Source organism: Chelonia mydas, chromosome 3 (genome assembly GCF_015237465.2).
Source record: "Chelonia mydas isolate rCheMyd1 chromosome 3, rCheMyd1.pri.v2, whole genome shotgun sequence".
In the NCBI taxonomy this organism is placed as follows: domain Eukaryota; kingdom Metazoa; phylum Chordata; order Testudines; family Cheloniidae; genus Chelonia; species Chelonia mydas.
The window spans coordinates 44,095,754-44,115,843 of NC_057851.1; the positions used below are offsets into that span (position 1 = coordinate 44,095,754).

Here is a 20,090-nt window from a genome sequence, read left to right on the forward strand (position 1 = left end):
TGCCCTGAAATTTGGCTTTTTTCCTTCCCTTCCTTTTAGTGTGAGTTGCACATGTATGTGAAGCTTAAGGAAAAGATGGAATGCAGAAGCATGACATTCTTTCATGCATTATTCAAAGTCTTAAAATTACGTAATGACTCCAGAAAGATGAAAGCACTACTCTAACCCAGCTGTAAAATTTTGGGGTGGATGTTTGGACACAATCCTTACCCATGCTCACTCCCATCCCTCTGCAAAAAAAAACAAAACAAAAAAACCCCCACAAAAACACCCTCTAGCAGGCTCCTTTTCACTGTGATAAATACTGTCAGATGACTTTGTTTGTGGGGCATCCACAGACTTGATTCATTGTACAAAAAGGTGACTGGTTCTTTGGGTCATCCACTACTTTCTGCTGCAGAAATGAGGTCAGCTGGTTGTGATGAGGTCCAGTAGTTGTTGGGGGTTTTGTAGAGGCCTCAGCCAGATCAAGGCCCTGTTGTGCTAGGCAAATAGTTAAACGACAGTCCATGCCCCCCAAAAGTTATAATAATGTTTTTTCTAAATTGATTATTGTCCAGAATAAATTGAGGGGAGCAGTGTTTGTCAGATCCCGTTCTGTTCTGCACCCCACTTACTATCCCAGTAAGTAGTGAGAATGCAGGATTTGCTCACTTGCTAATGGTGAGGCCATTGGGTAGCTGAAAGATCCTGACTTCAGTTATGTTATAGTAACTGACGTTCTATTGTACACAAAGTTGCTGCTGACTATCCTACAGTTCATGAGACTCCAACTTAATTTTTTTTCACACTTATACCTGTCCAAACCAATTAAACTTCATAGTTATTTCAAATGCTTAACTTCCTCCAGATGTTTATACCATGGTTAAATAGACAGTTGGCTGTTTTCTGCTGATCTCTTGAGCTGTCGTTCCTCATTGTTCCCACATACTCCTGCTCAGAGGTCATTGTTTGGGATCAGTGGGGACTATAAACTCTTTTAAGGGCTTCATTGCAACAGTTAACTTGAGGTAGTACACTCAAGTTTCTCCACTTGAGCAAGCCTAGTGTTATTGAAAGCTGCCATATTGCAAAAAAGCACTCATAATGTGCAGTGATTGGATTAGCAGTGCAGTGACTGGGTTAACTGGTGGTGATTTATAACAATGAATTCCTGCATCTCCACTGCATACAAGCTCCAACCAACCCTCTGCCTCACATCCCCTCCAACAGACCAGCTAGTTTCAGTTCTAAGCACCACTTGAGCTGCAGGTGTGTGTGTGTGTGTGTGTGTGTGGATGGGAGTCAGATTATGGGGGTGAAACTTTAGATGTGGCTCCGATAGCATAATAATGCCATGAAGACAAACCCTAAAGCAAAAAGGCAGTTGGATATATACAGTATCTGTACAGCAAAGACAGTAACTAAGACATGTGGTTAATACATTAATGATGTTCTAAAACAGACTATTAATATACCACAAAAATATCCCTTCTGTGAAACAATTAGTGATAGGTACTGACATAGCCATACAGTGATTGATTTCCACATGGGAGGCATCTGTTAACCAAGCAGGTGTTCAGAGCTGAAACAATTGCTGTTCAATATTAGCAGTATCTCTTACATGTTAAATTAGGTGGTTCTTCTGAAGTTTGGTTGTCTTTCCAATGTAAAAGAAAGTTATTTAAACTTAATATAAGCCATCTAGCTATACTTACTCAAATTTACCACCAGAGGGTCCAGAGTTGATTGAAAAGTCTTCTTGAAGAAAGAAATAACTTGGAGCTTTTGTGTCTTGGGAAACAGTGAAGTCTTATAGTAGTTTAAGAGATGAGGCCTTATCCTTCTCATAGAGGATGCTGGTAATCTACCAGTGGGTGACTACTTCACTGCTTTAGGCCCAACTGCACTCTGTGTAGGGGAAGATCAGACTCTTATCTTTGGTTGTGATGGATCCTACATCCATGAATACTGGCTTGAGGTTTTCTTTCCTTCCTTTTAGTTTGCTCCTGAGATATATATATTGATTGATTGGCTGGAGACTTCCTCCTGGACGTATCGTGGAAAATTGCCAGGTGTCATTCAGTTGCTTTTTCAGCCGTGCAGCTACACAGGTAGTCTGTAAACTGACTTTTAAGAAGAATGAGTCTGTAACTTTCAGACTGTTGATCCATTATTATCTGAATTTGAAGAGACTTCTTTCAACAGAATTTAAATTACACATTAGGTTTTTTACTGGCCTTTATGGGTTTGGCAGTCTCTTTTTGCTGTAAAAGTCCTTTTGACGTTTTTCAGTTTAGTTTCTGCTCTTGGAATAAACTCCAAAACTAGAATTCAAATCTGAGGTTAGGTTGGACATGGTAAGTGCAGTTGGCACAACTCCCCACACTTTTAGAATTTAACATTCAAGAATAACTACTCTATCGAGGATTACTAGTTAATATTCATTTTCTTACTAGGACAAATAAGCACTTGGAATGACACTGTCCTTGCATATTCTACAGATTAAATCATGCTTTTAGCAAAGCTAATCAATGGCATAGGTTGCATAGTATATGAATATCTACACAAAGCACCAGTCTCGCGGTCTGTCATATTTTTAAACGTATGTAATCCTCTTTGACTTAAAATTGGTGACCAGTAGTCTTGAAAAACATATACCATTTATTAAAACTATATTTAGACGGACTCTCCAGCCCACAATATATGTAGGCTTATAAAGTTAGTCTGAATTTTCTGCATGCAGTATAATTTGTAACTGTATGTGCAGTGTTATGAAAGATTCCATGCTGAGCGTTGCTTTCTTCTGTGAAAGTTGTGTATTAAGGTAAAGATTTATTTAATTAAACTTTACATTTGAGCTGGCATGCCATCACTTGTGACGCCAGCAGCAGAGGATTCCAATGTCCAATCAAAAACATCTGAAGTAAACCCACCACAACAGTTAATTCCCTCTTCTGATTATTTTAACATTCTTACTCCTGAGGGAATTCTGTGCCCCTGTGTGTGTGCAGAATTTATGTCCCCCGCAGAGTTCTTTGCTTCCTCACAGAAAAATGACTTTCTGACAGGGAAGCAATGGAAAGCGTAAGAGCGGTCATATGACCCTCCTCAGCAGTATGTTTCAGGTGCCCAGGGCAGCTGTCAGAGAGGTAAATCACTGTGGAGCAGGGGGCAAGACTTGAGAAGACCTGGCTGGTGGTTCCTATCTTGCACCGGGCTCACCTGCTAGTCCCAGCGGGGCTAGGAAGGACGGGACTTTCTCTTCCCCTGCATGGCATCTGAGGCCATGTCGGACCCACCTTCGGATTTCTCCCCTAGCTGTAGGAAACTCAGCAAACTGTCTTCTCCCCCTGTCCCCAGTCCCCTTGCGCTTCCTGCACCCATTGCTCCTCAGCTGCAGGGGAAGGGATCACTGTACAGGGAGCTGCTCCCACATCCACCAAACCCCCGTGCATCCAGAACCCCTCATACCCAGACCCTTTCACTCAACCCTTCCCCCCCCGCCCCCCAACGAGCCCCACTCCCCCTGCATCTGGACCACCCCGACAAGCCACCCGGATCTCCACCCTATTGAATCCCAACCATCTATACCCCCACACCCAGACACCCCCCGCCCCACTGAGCCCCAGCCTTCTTCGCCTGGACCGCCCTGCAGAGTCCCATTATCATTGCACCCACAACTCCCCAACAAGCTGCTGTGCATCCAGATCCCGCACTGAGTTGCCCTCATCCAGATTGCCCCACACAGAGCCCTCTCAACCCACACCTGGATCTCCCCTCCCCCTGCCAAGCCCCTCCACACTTGGATCCTGCATTGCTGAGCCTATCTGCCCATACCTGATGTACCTGGCACAGAGAGGCAGGGCTCTGGGGTGTTTCTGGGGCAGGCCTGGCCTTTGCACTGTGTCAGGGTTGCGTGCAGCCTCTCCGCTGAGTCCATGTCCCGGGGTGGAAACCGCAAAGTGATCTCCCATCTCTATGCAGCCGGTGGCCTGTGTTCCCAGTGCCATGCTGGAGCCTCCATATTTATTTGAGAAATAAAATTTGCGGAATTTTGCAGACTTTTTAAATATTCTGCACACGATATTTTAATTTTTGGTGCAGAATGCCCTCGGGAGTAAATCATTCTGCAGTTTGGTTTCCATCATCCTCATTCAAAGTGATGCTTGCTCTTTCACACTTTATCGCTTCAATGATATGTTAAAACTGTGCTGCATTTCACTGTTTGGGAGAGGATTTATATGTATATTTTTTCCAGCTTCAGCCCCCTAGCAAGCTGAGGCAATGGTCTTAGCTAGAACTGCAAAAAATGTCAGCTATGCTAGATGTTTTACCATCCCAGTACAAAGGTGCTCATACGGGTTATACGAAATGTTTATACCATATCTATGCTATGACAAACATGCATTTAATGGTATCTGTAATCTCAAAGATTTGTGAGATAATTTGGAACAAATGCCTTTCCTTTTAGCTGTCTTTTCAGAGAGTTCACCAAAACTTCCTTTGGCTTCTGCCTGTTTGCCCAGAGAAATATTTGTGGTTGTGACAATGAGCTTCAGATCCTCCCTTTTTTCTGGGGCAGCACAAGAGAAGAATAAAACAGTTTTAAAGAAAATGATTCTAATCCGTGTCCTGATAATTACAGAAACGTAACCTGCAAATGGAAGATTACTCTCTCAAAACCCGAGGGCTTTTCTCATTTTGGTGGCTTTCATACTTTGGTGTTAAAAATTGTTGCCTAAAATTAGGCTTCTAAATAAGTGGCCTGAAAAGAAGTGGGGGTTTATGAGCGTAACTAAAGGCCTACATTTAAAAAAAGTTCTTGTTCAAATTGTTTATCAATTTACTATACGTGAGGCTTTTTATTCTCAAACTTTTCTTCCTAAATCTGTAACTCCTATATGCCTATTTTTCCTTTTTAAAAGCTGTTGCTGCCTTAAGACAGGGGAAGTTTTGATCTCTGTTCAGTTATTCTGTGCCTTGATACTTTAATTATAGGCACTATATGAAACAGTAAGTAAAATAAAAGTTCCAGTGACTTTCAGATATCCCCAGCGATATGTTTATTTCTTGGATTTGAAATTCCAGCCTTTATTATTTGAAGCTGACACCAAAGCTATGTTACGTATAAAATGCTTAAGGGGCTATTTTAAAATAGACTTTTAACTGCTTGTTCTCCCCCCACCCTCCATAAGGCTTCAGTTTTCGTCAGATACAACATTGAGCTTGCAACTCATTCATAGTCTCTTCATGGCAACTTATTGTGGATGTAACTGTTGTCATTTCTAGAAAATCAGGCCCTAATTATCTTTCTGAGGCTCCTGCTGTTAGTGGTGGCCTTCCTGAAGGAAGATGTTGCTTGTGATGTTAAGCGTTTTGGTCAATCTGCTGAGTCAAAGGGAGATTATAAACTGACTTTCACATGGCTTCAGTGTGGTTGTATCATTGAAAAGAACACTTAAAGCAGCCTAGCTTCAAGAGTGTTCTTTAGCCCTCCATTATCTTCGTTTTTTTTATTGTCTCTTGCTTTCATCTGCTCCTTATTGTTGTTCAGGCAAGGGATTGAAATATTCATGCAGGATTCTAGTGCATTAATGCTCTGCCTTCTTGCAAGAAGGGAGCAGTCAAAGAAATCCAACAACGTGTGTGTGTTTGGCCAGTTGCCCAGAAGAGAAGTTGGAGTTTCATCAATCCTTGTTAGAGACTGAGTGACTTTATTTTTTGGTTTGCTTGTTTCCAGATTCAGGAGGACCAATTATAATGTTTGACATGAAAGATTTCATTAAGGAATGAAATGTGTGGTGTGTAATATATATATATTTTGGTCACGAACATTATAAGGATAAAAATTGATTTACAAGGTCTTAATTTGTGGACTATAGCTAGTCAGTGTCAAAGTGACCCTCCCCCCTTCCTTTGCAGCAAAATGAACAGCATTAGCATTGAGCTTTGAAGTGTTCCTCCTAATATAAATCCTTAAACACAATGCTGAGAAAAATGGGTAATGTTCCCTTTCTTTTTCTTTTTTAAACTGAGAATTCTTTCACTAAAGAAGCTGTATTTAAAAAATGTTGCCAAAACACATGCAAAGAAGTTGGATCTACAGTCAAAACCATGCTGTTGCAGCATATTTTGAATGCTGGGTAGACACTCTGGTCTGGCCCCCATTCAAATATCAAGAAATTATTATGTTGCACTTAGGTTCCTACCAGAGTGCTTTGTGAATAGAGTCCGACTATTATGGTAATTTAGTAATGAGCCAGGTCTATCAGATTACATGTAGCAAATATTTAAAGCAGTATGCTCTCTTGATGAGTGTAACGTGTGCATGCGTATAGATATAAATATAGATATTTTTAACTAGTAAATACTGCTATTTTGGCCACTAACAAACAATTGGCAGAAGTAAGGGTAGCTCAGAGACTACCTCAAGGCTTCAGTGAGCATTGACAGTGTAGCTCTTGCTTAACTATAAATAGGCATTATCTGAAATTGGAATAGGATCCGCTAAAATTGGAACTGAAAAATGATTTAGGCCTGTATAAAAGGGTTACAACAACTTTAAGACTTTTTTTTCACATTTCTACAGTTTATCATTTATCTAAATATTGGTGTTGCCTCCTCAACTGGTACATAAAATGGACATACAATTCTTAGAGAACTTTAAATGTATGAAATTTAGTTCACTTTGGGAATAGTAACCTGGCTAAATATCTTGTAACTTGTTCAGGTTTAACTGGTCCTATTTGGTCCTTATACATTTTTATGTGGTGTTTGCAATATATATTGCAGACATGTGAAAATGCTGTATATGTAATAAACAACACTGTGTGGATGAGGAGTTCTCAAATGTTCCTAGTCTGCGCTATATATTAATAGTGTCTTGTGAACCATCTCCCCTTCCATTTGCAATTGTGTGCACTATATCCCTTCCCATTTGCTTGGAGTCAAGTGATATCCAATATCGTTTCTGTTTTAGTCCTTCATTGTTGCACAGTTGTATTTCAAGGGAGTTCTGCATATTTCTTGACTTCCTAGTGAGTAATAAAAGGTCAGTTTTATTAGTGATGAGTCTAGTAATGTCAACTTTAAGGGTTAAAAAAAAAATCATGTGCCCCCCCCCCCCCCCCCCCACACCCAATGAGATTTTAAAAAAATAAAAATTGGGGCTTCTTTTTATTTGCCATCGGTGGATTTTTTTTATTTTTAAATCCTTTAGAAAACACTTGGTCCAGATTTTCACTGCAGCCGTTAGGGCTAGAAAATTTTCTAAACGAAAGCTGAGATTGAGTCCAGGAGCTGGGGCTTAAACAAAAGCAAACCCCTCCAAACCTAAATATCATGAGACTTGCAATATAATTTTGAGTTGGCAACATTGTTTTTCTTTTGTAATGCCTTCTTCTGAAAAGCTGTTTTCAAAGTAGAAAATTGTGATATCCAAGTCCAAGCTATCACAAGATCGTCGTATAGATGATGTTTTATTGACTTGTGTGAGCACAATATTTCCCTATAGTATTAAAACTATGGGAATGGAACTTACAGACTTTTTAGAGTAGCGAGTTCTCTTTGTGCTCTAACAATCATAACTGGGATGTGGATATCTGTGTATGTGACTAGCTTTTATAATTAATATTCTGCTTTGTGAGATCAGAATAATGCTGAGATGTTCTCTGAGAGAGTTGCTGAATAAAGAATACCAAAATAGTATTTATCTAGAACTGTAGTCAGCAAACTATATTGCTTAAAAACCAGCCTCTAAGTAACAATTACGTAACTGTCTAGACATTATGAATCTGCTGTGATTCATAATGGCTAGAATTTTATAAATGTTCTAAAAGCTACACTGAACTTTATTTTTCACAAAAGAGTGCTGCAAGGTCTACTCACCTTTCATAGCAAGGTCAGTACAAATACCTAGATGGAAATTGTTTTCTGTGGTTCTGAAAAGAATCTGACTTCTTTTTAAGTTGTTTCTGTACTTGATTTTTATCAGACTAAGGGTATGTCTTCACTACACACCGGGTCGGTAGGCAGCGATCGATCTAGCGGGGATCGATTATCGCGTCTAGTCTGCATGCGATAAATCGATCCCCGAGCGCTTTCCCGTCGACTCCTTTACTCCAGCGCTGCAAGAGGTGCAGGCAGAGTTGACGGGGGAGCGGCAGCAGTCAACTCACCGTGGTGGAGACACCATGGTAAGTCGATCTATTCACATAGCTGAAGTTGCGTAACTTAGATCGATTTCCACCCCCCCCGCCCCAGTGTAGACCAGGGCTTAGTTGAATAAGATGATTTGTGAGGCAGTCCCTGGGACTTTAGATGTTTATATCAACCAGCGCAGCTGTCCCTCAAGAAACTTGACATATGTGAACTTAACCAAGTTGCAGATGCATTATGTGAATAATAATATGGGATTTTCTTTTTCAGCCCTTTTTCCAGCTTGTAAAATTACGGAAACTTGGACTCAGTGATAATGAAATTCAGCGGCTCCCTCCAGAAATAGCAAACTTTATGCAGCTGGTGGAACTTGATTTGTCTCGAAATGGTAAGCTAGAGTATTCACAGACTTGTTTGGTTCTGCCCTATTTATTGTACAGAGGAGAACCTTAGAGTTACAAATACCTCAGGAATAGAGATTGTTCAGAACCCTGAAATGTTCGTAACGCTGAACAAAACGTTACGGTTCTTAAAAAGTTTACAACTGAACTTTGATTTAATACAACTTTGAAACTTTACTATGCAGAAGAAAAATGCTGCTTTTAACCTTTTTTAATGTAAATGAAATAAGCACAAACAGTTTCCTTACTTTGTCAAATTTTTTTAAATTTGACATTTGTTTTTTTTAAAGTAGTTTAACACAGTACTGTACTTGTTTTTTGGTTGCTTTTTTTTTTTTGTGTCTCTGCTGTTGCCTGATTGCATACTTCCAGGTCCAAATGAAGTGTGTGGTTGACTAGTCAATTCGTAACTCTGGTGTTTGTAACTCTGAGGTTCTACACGGTACTGTGATTCTCAGTATGCTACTGGGGGTCTTTGTATGGCTCTGAAGCCTCTGAACACCATGAAGAATGTGCTCCTAGATAATGCACAGAGTTTTCTGGAGTGCTAGACTGTGTGTGCTATGGTTCAATGCTAAGGGGAGCCAGCAGTAGAGCTATAGCATTAGAGTACTGTTCTTCTCTCTACCCACTCCTTTCTGAAAGTTTAAATACTGTTGGCTGAAGGAATACTAATCTCTATATCCTGTTTTGCTGTGTGTATCTGTTTGGTAAGGTTTTCAAGCACAGTTTATAAATATACACCTAGAAGGCAGAGACAAAATGAAAGATGTGGCAGAAAGCCCATTGATGTACAAAGGCTATGCCCTGGCTAGATGTCCATTCCATTCCTCATCCTTTTCTGTCTCTCTCCGCCTAATCTTTTGTTCTTCCTTGCTGCAAGTAAAAAGTATGCCGTTTGTTGTTCAGGTCTTGCGCTTGCTTCAACTACTGCTCCTGCTTTTCTAAGCAGTGACAATGAAATTGGTGTGACTTGTCAGCTTTGTAGCCTGGTGATCCCTTGGTAATTGTGGGAGATGTTTAGGACCTGCAGGGCCCCCTCTCAGCAGCTTGCTGCCCTGATGGGTTAGGAACAGCAAATCAGTGTTTAGGAGTGGAGCATGGTCTCTTGTTGCCTGGGCCAGCAAATATCAGGAACGCTGCAGAAGCAACACACAAGGAGCCCTGGGCAGAGGGGTCACACTCAGTGATATGCTTCTGGTTTAGTGAAGGAACAAGAGCCAGTTAAATGCAGAGGCAGTCATGTCTATCCTTTTAGGTCTGGAGTGTTGCTTCAGTGTATACTCCTGAAAATTGCCATGTATGGGGGGGACGGAGACAAAAATGTACCTGAATATAAGGAGAAGGAACATTGAAGAGCTAGAGAAGTGACGTTAAACTGTAAGGGAAATTTGTATTTGTTTCCATTGGTAGAGTTACCTAACCTTTCCTCTCCCCTTTCTTTCCCCCCATATCTATCTAAACTTTGAATCCTCACGTGAAGGTGTCAGGTGATTATATTCTCACCAGACCCCTCCTTTGGACATTCAGTAATGAAATGCAGCCACTTCTGACCCCCATTCCCAAAAGAATTACTGCAGGACTTCCACTGTACTATATCATTTCATTCATATTCACAAAGCTTTGTAGGGAAAAGGCTGTGTGATTGAGCAGGAATTATCTGGGAGCCAGAAAGAATGCATTCAGTTGGTTAAGAAATTGCGTTGTAAAAATGGTGTATACGTCTCTGTGTTAATGCCACAGGAGATGGCAACCCTTTAATTCCAAAAGAAACAGTACTTTGGCTCAACTCTGTGTTTTTTTTCCCCTGCAAATGAAGAACTGATGGAGCAGAGCCATTGGACCTTAAGCAGCCTCACTTCACTTGGAAGTTGGCATGAGAGTTCAATTCTAACAAGAATGGATAGTGTGAATGAATGTTTGTGTGGGGAGGGTGGTGGTGGTTTATAAAATACTTCCTTGTGCAATAACTTCCGAAGTGATGACTTGGACTAAAGTAGGTTGCAGGAAGCAATGTCTCTTGTACATCCAAGGTCCAGTCTTAATCACCCATTTTATTGTGCTATTTTCTTGCTTCCAAGTTCATTACCCGAAATGACTGGCTTAACTTTCTTCAGTTCAGTACAGTTGCATGTAACTGCTTACAACTTAGTTGCTTTTGTCAATCTAAAAACACCCTTGTGTAAGGATTCTCACAATATTCTAAATATCAGAGTGTTCTGTGCGGTTCCTACTTCTGTTCTTCAGAACAGCTTTATGTAGGAGAGAATCTCAACATGCCTAAGGTTCCTCCTACCCGGTGACTCTCTATTAATCAGTCTTGCTATTTACGTATTCAGCAAAAACTACAATCATGTGTGTTTCTTTCAGACCAAGAAAAACAGCTCTGCTTGTCAAAACATGACCTGCTGCGTGCATAGGGAAGTGTGGTGGTGACATCTTAACTCTGGGCACAAGAGATCATTGTTCTGTTCTTGTCCTAGCTGTCTGCTTAGTGCACTAATTGCTTTCATTTCTGACCGTCCTACTTCCTTCAGAGATGGAATACTAATACCAGTTATTAAATCACAGTTACCACCACTGCCTGTTGTACCTCTCTATTCCCCACAGATAAAATGGGATACTCTGAATGTTCTATCACAGGATGAGGTGGAGGAGAAGTTACTGAATGAACAGAATGCTCCCATTCTTCTATCATAGAGCTAATGTTTCTTCCTTTCTCCCCACCCTTCAAGTGATAAGCTGAGGGCAACTTTACATAGGCCACTATCAGATGTATAGACTACAGAACTGCATTGCAAATCGAAAAAAGTGTGTAAAGAGCCAGTGGCATCCCCAGCACCAACAAATATAACTTGCAGTATATTTTAAATTCCAAGATATAAATGAATTGCTAAATGCAGGCAACACTTCATCATGCTGTCAGCAGAGTAAGTGTGTCTCTTATGTTGGCATGAAGGGAGGAATGCTACTCAGTGAAAGCTTTGTCAGGGATGGTGAAGATCCATTCCCTGCCACCTTTGCTCCTTGCTCTTTATTACTCCCAGAAGTCCCAGCCCTGTGCTTGCTACCCAAGTGCCTGATCTCCTAACTCAGTGTACATGGTACCAGGATTTCTAGGACTGAGGGACATCTTATGTTCCCCATTGAGGTAGCAGCAGCTGAGAAGGAGAAATAATAATAATATACTCCAACAAAGGACACATTCAGTACTTCAGAAAAGATGTTTGTGCAAACTTAATCATTGTACGTGTGGGTTATCCCTGCATATGGGACTGGAAATTTAGGACATTTACATGAGGAATTAAGCTAAAGTAAACTTAGTCCACTGTACTTCTGACTGAGAGCATCCACACAGGAGTCTCAGGTTATGTCTATACTTAAACTGCAACAGCCACAGAACTGCAGCTGTGCCGCTATAGCGCTTCAGTGGGAACAATCCCTATTCCAGCAGGAGGGATTCTCCTGTTGGCGTAGGTCATCCACCTCCCCGAGAGGCAGTAGCTATGTCGATGGAAGAATTCTTCCATTGACATAGTGCTGTCTACATCGGGGGTTGGGTGGTCTTAGTTACATCTCTCAGGAGTGTGGATTTTTCACACCCCTGAGAGACGTAGCTATGCCAATGTAGGTTCCCGTTGTAGATCGGCCCTAATGTGCTTTAAGTAATACACTTTAAATTCACACCTTTAGTTCAGTTGGTTTAATTTCTCTGTAGACAAGCCTTTAGGATTCTTGAGTTTGACTGACAAAAAGTTGTTCCTGGTGTGGGCAGGGGTTCCAGCTTGAATATCTGGCCCAGGCTATCTGCTTGGAGGAGACCATGTCTACGCTAGGAAAGTTGTGCTGGCATATCTATTCTAGTATAGCTATATCAGCAAAGTATCCTACATAGATGCAGCTTATATCCGCGTAAAAGTGCTTTTGCTGGCATAATTTACACCAGTTCCCCTGAGAGACATAAGCTATGCCTGCAAAAGCACTCTCTTATGCTGGTGTGTGTAGATTAGGGGTTGGTCTACACTAGAAAATTAGATCGACCCAACTACATGGCTCAGGGGTGTGGAAAAAATCCACACCGCTGAGTGAGGTAGTTAGGTCGACCTAAGTTCCTGTGTAGACAGTGCTCAGTTGACAGAAGAATTTTTCTGTTAACCTAGCTACCGCCACAGGGGTTCTCCTGTCACTGGATTAACTCCAGAGCTGCAGCTGTGTCACTGTAGCATTTCAAGTGTAGATAACCCCTAAGACTTGTAACTAGAGTGACCACAGCTTCCCAAAGAGAAAACAGGACATTCCCAGCCTCTTACCTGAGGCCCCTTCCCCCACGAGGCTGTTGCCTGTCACTGGAACCCTGCTGGCCCCCTCCCCATGCTGGAATGTTGCCTCAACATTCCCCCCACCCACCCGCCCCAGCTCTGTATCCCTCCCTGGTGGGAGGAGGGGGCTGGCATCTCCGCTTGCCCCCACCAAACATTCCTCCACAATGCACCCCACTTTTTGACACAAGTGGGCATCCAGACTCTTCTCCCTCCCCCCCCACCTCCCAAAGTAGGCATTTGTCCCGTTTGCTCTTGCCAACTTGATCAGCAAACGGGACAAATGCCTACTTTTTTGGCGGGGAAGGGGGGAAGAGTCTGGAAGCTCGGGACCAGGCTTAAAAAAGGGACTGTCCTGGTCAAAATGGGACATATGGTCACCCTATTTATACCGGCATAGCTATGTCTGTTTAAACAAACAAACAAAAAAAACCCACATGCCTAACCAATATAACTATGCCTGTATAAGTTTTAAATGTAGACCAGGCCTCAGCACTTCTTCTGGCCTCAAAAACAGCATGGTTTCTGGAGATGCTAGCCCTACCATGACTAATGTGAACTGTTTTAGCATTAATATAACACTGGCAATGTCTGGGGATTGTAGCAGTGAGGATGATGGCAACTATCCCGTTTTCTATCCTAGCTGTTCACTGTTCCTTGTCAATCAGTAGTTCCTCCACCAACCACTTCAGTCAAACTGAGGGGACAAGAATTTACCCATCTTAGTTTCTATCGTGCTCGTGTGCTCACATGATTGAGGTGCAAAGAGCTGATGGCCAGAGGGAAATGTAAGCTGTCACTTCTGTGTGTGCACTATTCTCCTGCAACTGAAGTTCCTTCCCATTACATGTGAAATAAGAAAGCTACCTTCACCTCAGGAGCGATTCTAGGTTCCCATTATTAGGGGAGTTATTTGTAAAGTAGAATTTGGCTAAAAAGCCAGCATTTTGTTGTGCTTTATAATTTATATAAAGGATTAAGACTCTCCAATTTGCTGTTGTTCCATTGCTTAACATTCGTAACTTTGGGCTTTCGGATAATAATTTGGAGCCTTGTGAAGACCATTGCTGGGGGAGAGGAGGGGTTAAATGTTCTCTTTGCCCATCTCCTCTTCAGTAGCACCAGGCCTGCTTCAGCCTGAAATGAAAACAAGACTTACCTTGCACCCATAGTTGTGGTATATAAATATTATCTTTCTTCCCAATGAAATAAGGAATTCTAAAAGAAAAACTTTAAGGGCTGTCCTGCAACTAGTGTCTTGCTGCCTTTTCATTCTGGCCTTGTTTCTTCTCTCCTACTCCCCTTGTGTTTCTGTCCCATTATATTTCTGTCTGCTGTTGTAGATCACTTTCTTTTCTGGGGTGGTCCCTGAATCTGTTGTGTACAGACTGCTGTGTAGAGTGACTAACTTAAGTTTGATTTTTCGAGGCGTGTCCCTGTGAGTGTTTCACTTCAGGTGATTGTGCATCCCTGAGCCTTTGATCGGAGAATTTCAGCAGCAGTGCTTGTCTGGGTTGCAAATTCGCTCTCCGCATCTTGTGCCATTGTCAGCACTTATCTAGCGCTGCGCAACCAGATCCCCCTCAGTTCCTTCTCAGCTATCCTCTGCCTTAGACTGAGCTCCCAGTAGTGTTAAAACCGCTAACTATACTTAGTGTTTAGAACAGTCTTTTAGAGTGGTCTTAAGTACCCTAATTAGGTTTACTTATCCCTTTCTCCCTGTTTATTTTCTTAAAAAAAGAAAACAAAACCTTTTTTTCCCTCTCCCCTTTCTTCCAAGTTTGTATATCCCTTAGCATAGTTTGCGTTCACTGTTAGGATCGAACCACTATAATCTGAACCATTCCTGGTTCACTGGGTGTCAAGTGCTGCCTTTCCTGGTGGGAGGTGATCCCAGTCTCGGATGGACACTGAGTACCTCTGGCACCTAGGTGAGACACATGTCCCACAGAAGTGCTCTCGCTACACCAGTTTAAAACCTTGCGTCAGGAAGGACAGAGACCTACGTCTCAAACTTCTACTAATGGAGAAGTCTCTGCACCTGGCATCTGATCCTGGTCCACAGACTCCCTCTGGACTACAGTCTCCAGCAACTTCACCCTTCTCACAGTGGAAGGCTCACTCCTCCAAAAAAGTAGTGAGGAAAAGAGCATTGACTTCCTATCCTAAAGAGCTGCCAAAAAAGAAGTGGTCTCCGGCCCGCTCCATGCCCTTGGTACCAACTGCACTGCAGCTGAGTACTTACAAGGCACCAGGAACCTCCAGTAGTGTGCATACCGTGAAAGTGGGCAAGCTCGGTGTCGAGGGGCAAACAGACATCTATCTCCTCTGCTATGGCACAGACCGAGCTGCCTAAATATGCGGCAGCAGGATGCTGCGCCCAGGCTATGGCACCACCTCCTGTCCCAATAGCGCAGAGTGCTCAGATGTCAGCACTGACAGCCGCAATTGCAATAGCATCGTTGGCACCGACCACCTTTGTACCAAAATCATGGGCACCACACCATTTTCTATACCACAAGGACCTGCTTGTTTCACTGATGCTGGAAGCATCTCTCTTCGGTACCAATGTTTCTCTGGCATGTTCAGCACCATGGGAGCCCATTTCATCTCTGGCCCCTCCATTTTCCAGCGAGGAGAAAGATGAGGAGGAGTTTGCCTTCTGCTGTGAGAAGGATGGCACTGCCTATGCCATTCCCCACTCAGTGGCTCTACTGGGACCCCTAGGGGCTATATAGGAGACAGTATCCCAGCACCCTGCGGGGAGAGGATTAGATTTCCCCCACCATCCTCAATGACTGCACCATCAGAGCCCCTTGAAGGAAGCTTTGAAGAACAGGAGGTGACCCTGGAATAGGACATGACGCTAGCCACTAATATTTCTTCTTCTTCTTCTTTTCTTCTTCCCAGATGAGGCCATAATGCCACCGCCACCCACAGCTGCGGACGATTTCAAACATTTCCAAGAGCTCTTTAAAAGAATCCCTGATTCCCTAGAGATCCCTCTAGAGGAAGTCCCAGAGTTCCAACACAAATTACTGACATTTTCCAAGTATTCTCTTCATCGAAAATTGTGCTTCTGATAATTGACGCACTCATGAAGTTGGCTAAAAACATGGCAGACCCCGGCTATGATACTGCCCGCTTCCAAGAGAGTGGATAAAAAGTACTGTCCCCTCAAAGGAAATGGACTTTTTATTTTCTCACGCTACATCGAATTCCTTAGTGGTTGATGCCATCAACCAATGAAACAGGCAGCACAAATCCAGATCCACTTTGAATGACACAGAGTGAAAACAGTTAGATCTCTTTGGACACAAGGCCTATTCATCAGCCACTCTTCGATTTCGGATTGCCAGTAGCGCTGCTTTAATGGCAAAATATGACCACACGAACTATTCCAAACTCTCAGATTTTATTGACATAATCCCAGAAGACAAAAAAGATCAATTTAAAGCCATTATTTCAGAGGGCCAACTCCCAGCTAAATCACCTAACGGGTATCTTTAGATGCTGCTGACCCGGCGGCACACTCCATGGCCACTGTCCTAGTTATGTATCAAGCTTCGTGGCTTCACTTGTCTGGCTTCCCAAAAGAAATACTGTCCACAGTGGAAGACCTCCCATTTGATGGCCAGAAGCTGTTTGCGGCAAAGACTGATGAGTCCCTTCACACCATGAAGGACTCTCTGGTGACTCTTTGCTCCCTTGGTGTATATACACACCTGCATCAATAAGAAAACAGGGTAAATACTATGCCACACAATGTACAAGGTCTGTCCCATATGCCCAACAACAGAGGAAATATGACACACAAAGGTACAGACCGAGATCTCCAAAGCATCAACCACCCTCAGGTCAATCATCAGCATCCCACCAATCCTCTGAAAAATAACAATTTTGAGGGTTTGGTCAAGGGCTTGAGAGACCTGTCCCTCTTCAGGGACCCCTCTCATGAACACCTTCAATGGCAAGAAGAAAACCACCTCCTCCATCTGGGTGCCGTACAACAGGTATCACAACACAAGGAAAAGCTTTTACTCCCACTACTTCTTAACCCAGAAAAAGAATAGTGGGTGGGGGGAGGGTCGGTCTATTCTCTACCTCAGAAAACTCAACAAATTCAACCAGTGGTTCGGGATGGTCACATTAGCAACAATAATATCAGCATTGGAACAGGGGGACTGGTTTTCAGCCCTCGACCTACAAGATGCCTATTTTCACATAACCATACATCCTGCGCACAGGAGGTCCTCAGGTTTACTCTGGGGACAGAATATTATCAATAAAAAGTTCTGCCTTTTGGCCTTTCGACAGCAGCGTGAGTCCCCCCCCCCCCCAGATTCTTGCGGTAGTGGCGGTACACTTCCGCAAGCAGGGAGTGACAGTTTTTCGCTATATGGACAATTGCCTTCTAAAAGTACCCACAGAAGTAGATGCCCTAGACATTATGCACAGGATAATCACCCTCTTCTCGTGGTTGGGATTCCAAGTAAACATAGAAAAATCAACATTGACACCCATGCAGGAACTGGACTTCAACAGGGCCCATCTTGAAGCTCTAGAGACCAAAGCGTCTCTACCACCGACCAGATTAGTTACTATAATCAGTCTGATCTTCACAGTACTGAACAGCCCACAGATGTCGGTGCGGACCTGTCTCCAGCCATTAGGCCTCATGGCAGCAACCACATCCGTAGTACGACACACATGACTTCACATGCTCTGCAGTCAGGGTTCGCTAAGAACCGTCTACATTCCACACAAACATGGCCTGAACAGGCACCTCACTGTGCTGCTCAAAGTCAGACTCTTTACGCTGGTGGACCCAACCCCACAACATGTGTGTGGCAGTCCCTTTCAGACAGAATCCACCCTCAATGCTTCTCGCAACAAATGCCACCTTGATGGGGGGGCTTACCTACACATCGTACAATTCAGGGAAGATGGTCTCCCTCTGAGACACTGTTACACATAAACTTCCTGGAATAGCGCAGTCCGCAACGCATGCTTGCACTTCCTGCCCTTGATCAGGAGCAAAACCAACATTGCCTGAATGTTTTATATAAAACTGACGGGGGAGCAAGATCACACTTCCTGTGCAGTGAAGCCAGGAAACTATGGAACTGATGTATCCGCTGCAATGCCTCATCTCTCTCTCTCTGGATGTCAGAACACCGCAGCAGATACAAGGAGGAGGGAATGCTCTCAGGACCATGAGTGGAAGCTAAACAACACGGTTCTGCAGAACATATTCAAACACCGGGGTCACCCATTCATAGACCTCTTTGTGACATCCCAGAATTATAAATGCCCGCAATTCTGCTCGAGAGCAGGGTTGGCGTGCTGATCCCTGCGCGATGCCGTTCTTCTCAAATGGGATGTCTCCCTGCTATACGTGTTTTCCCCCATCCCCCTGCTATCAAAGGTAATACACAAAATAAGAGGAGACAAGGCCAAAGTCACCTTGATAGTCCCCACATGGCCCAGACAAACTTGGTACTTGTACCTTTTGAGGATGGCGGTATGTGCACCATGCACTCTTCCACTTCTGCCAAATCTTCTATTGCAAGGTGCTGGACAGGTGTATCACACAAACCTGGAGAGGCTTCTCCTGAGAGCATGGCTCCTACATGGTTCCATCATGACGAACTGACCTGCTCAGAACAGCTGAAAAACATATTGAACAGTAGAAGGACAGGTTTCAGAGTAACAGCCATGTTGGTCTGTATTCGCAAAAAGAAAAGGAGTACTTGTGGCACCTTAGAGACTAACCAATTTATTTGAGCATGGGCTTTCGTGAGCTACAGGTCACTTCATCGGATGCATACTGTGGAAAGTATAGAAGATCTTTTTATACACACAAAGCATGAAAAAATGGGTGTTTACCACTTCAAAAGGTTTTTTCTCCCCCCGCCCCACTCTCCTGCTGGTAATAGCTTATCTAAAGTGATCACTCTCCTTACAATGTGTATGATAATCAAGTTGGGCCATTTACCACCCATAATACTTCATAAATGGAGGAGATTCTACACCTGGTACAAAAACAAACTATCCCAAGCTGTTACCGCCCACTTACCAATGATTTTAGAATACAGGCCAGAGTTCTTTAGTTACAGCCTATCCCTTAGCTAGCTCACAGTCCATCTTGCAGCTATTACCGCCTTTCATCACAAGGTAAACCCTCACAAGGAAAAGTGGCATAAAGAAGAAGAAAGAAGACCACAAGATCCATGAGATCTGTATTTTCCCATCCTATCACCAAACACTTTCTTAGGGATATCAGAAATGTCCACCCTGGAATATGAGTACCTGCCCCTCCTTGGGACTTGAACTTGGTAATATGCTGCCTTACCTGGGCCCCATTTGAACCATTAGCAACATGCTAACACATCTGTCAATGAAGGTGGCATTCTAAGTCACTATCACGTCTGCCCGACGAGTGGGAGAATTAGGGGCCCTCCTGGCACACCCACTATATACCATCTTTTTCAACGACAAGGTCACCCTAAAACCTTGTCCTATATTTTTACCCAACCAATCCATCTTGCCTCATTTTTCCCTAAACCTCATGGGAGAAAATGGGACTCAATATTTCACCCTCTGGACATCAGACACACACTAGTGTGCTACTTTGAGAGAACTAAGACCTTCAGAAAGGAAATACTTCTTATTTCAACTTCTGAATGATCTGAAAGTTCCACCCTTTCCAAGCAGAGACGGTCTAAATGGATTTCTGGATGCATCCACCTTTGCTACCAACAGGAGGATATACAACCCCAAACAGAGATCCGAACCCATTCCCCCAGATCCTTATCAACCTCAGTAGCCTTTCTCAACAATTACCAATCATGGACATACGTCAAGTGGCTACCTAGGCATCCGCATACATGATCAGAAAACATTATACAATAGATCCGAGCTCAAGTTTGGACAAATTGGTAGGACTTAGTGTATTATCATCCGTTACCCATGCAACTCCTAAGCCCCTTCCATCCACTGAGGGGCACTGCTTGACAGTCACCTGAAGTGGAGCACCCACAGGGACACTCTTCAAAGAAGACGTTTACTCACCCTGTACAGTAATTGAGGTTCTTTGAGATGGTGTTCCTGTGCATGCTACACTACCCGCCCTCTTCCTTCTACTTCAGACTTCAATTTCCGGATTCTGTGGTAGAGAAGGAACTGAGAGGGATCTGGTTGCGCAGTGCAAGATAGATGTCGACAATGG

At 43.2% G+C, this 20,090-nt stretch overlaps 1 protein-coding gene across 2 annotated transcripts in view; it reads left to right on the forward strand.

Annotated features, from left to right (window-relative positions):
• Window positions 1-20,090, forward strand: part of LRRC1 (leucine rich repeat containing 1) — a 171,998-nt gene that overhangs the window by 11,826 nt on the left and 140,082 nt on the right. For both annotated transcript variants that reach the window (XM_043542374.1, XM_007055064.4), the window contains exon 2: window positions 8,410-8,527. In XM_043542374.1, coding sequence (XP_043398309.1) covers window positions 8,410-8,527 — 118 coding nt within the window. The remainder of the gene's footprint in view (window positions 1-8,409; window positions 8,528-20,090) is intronic.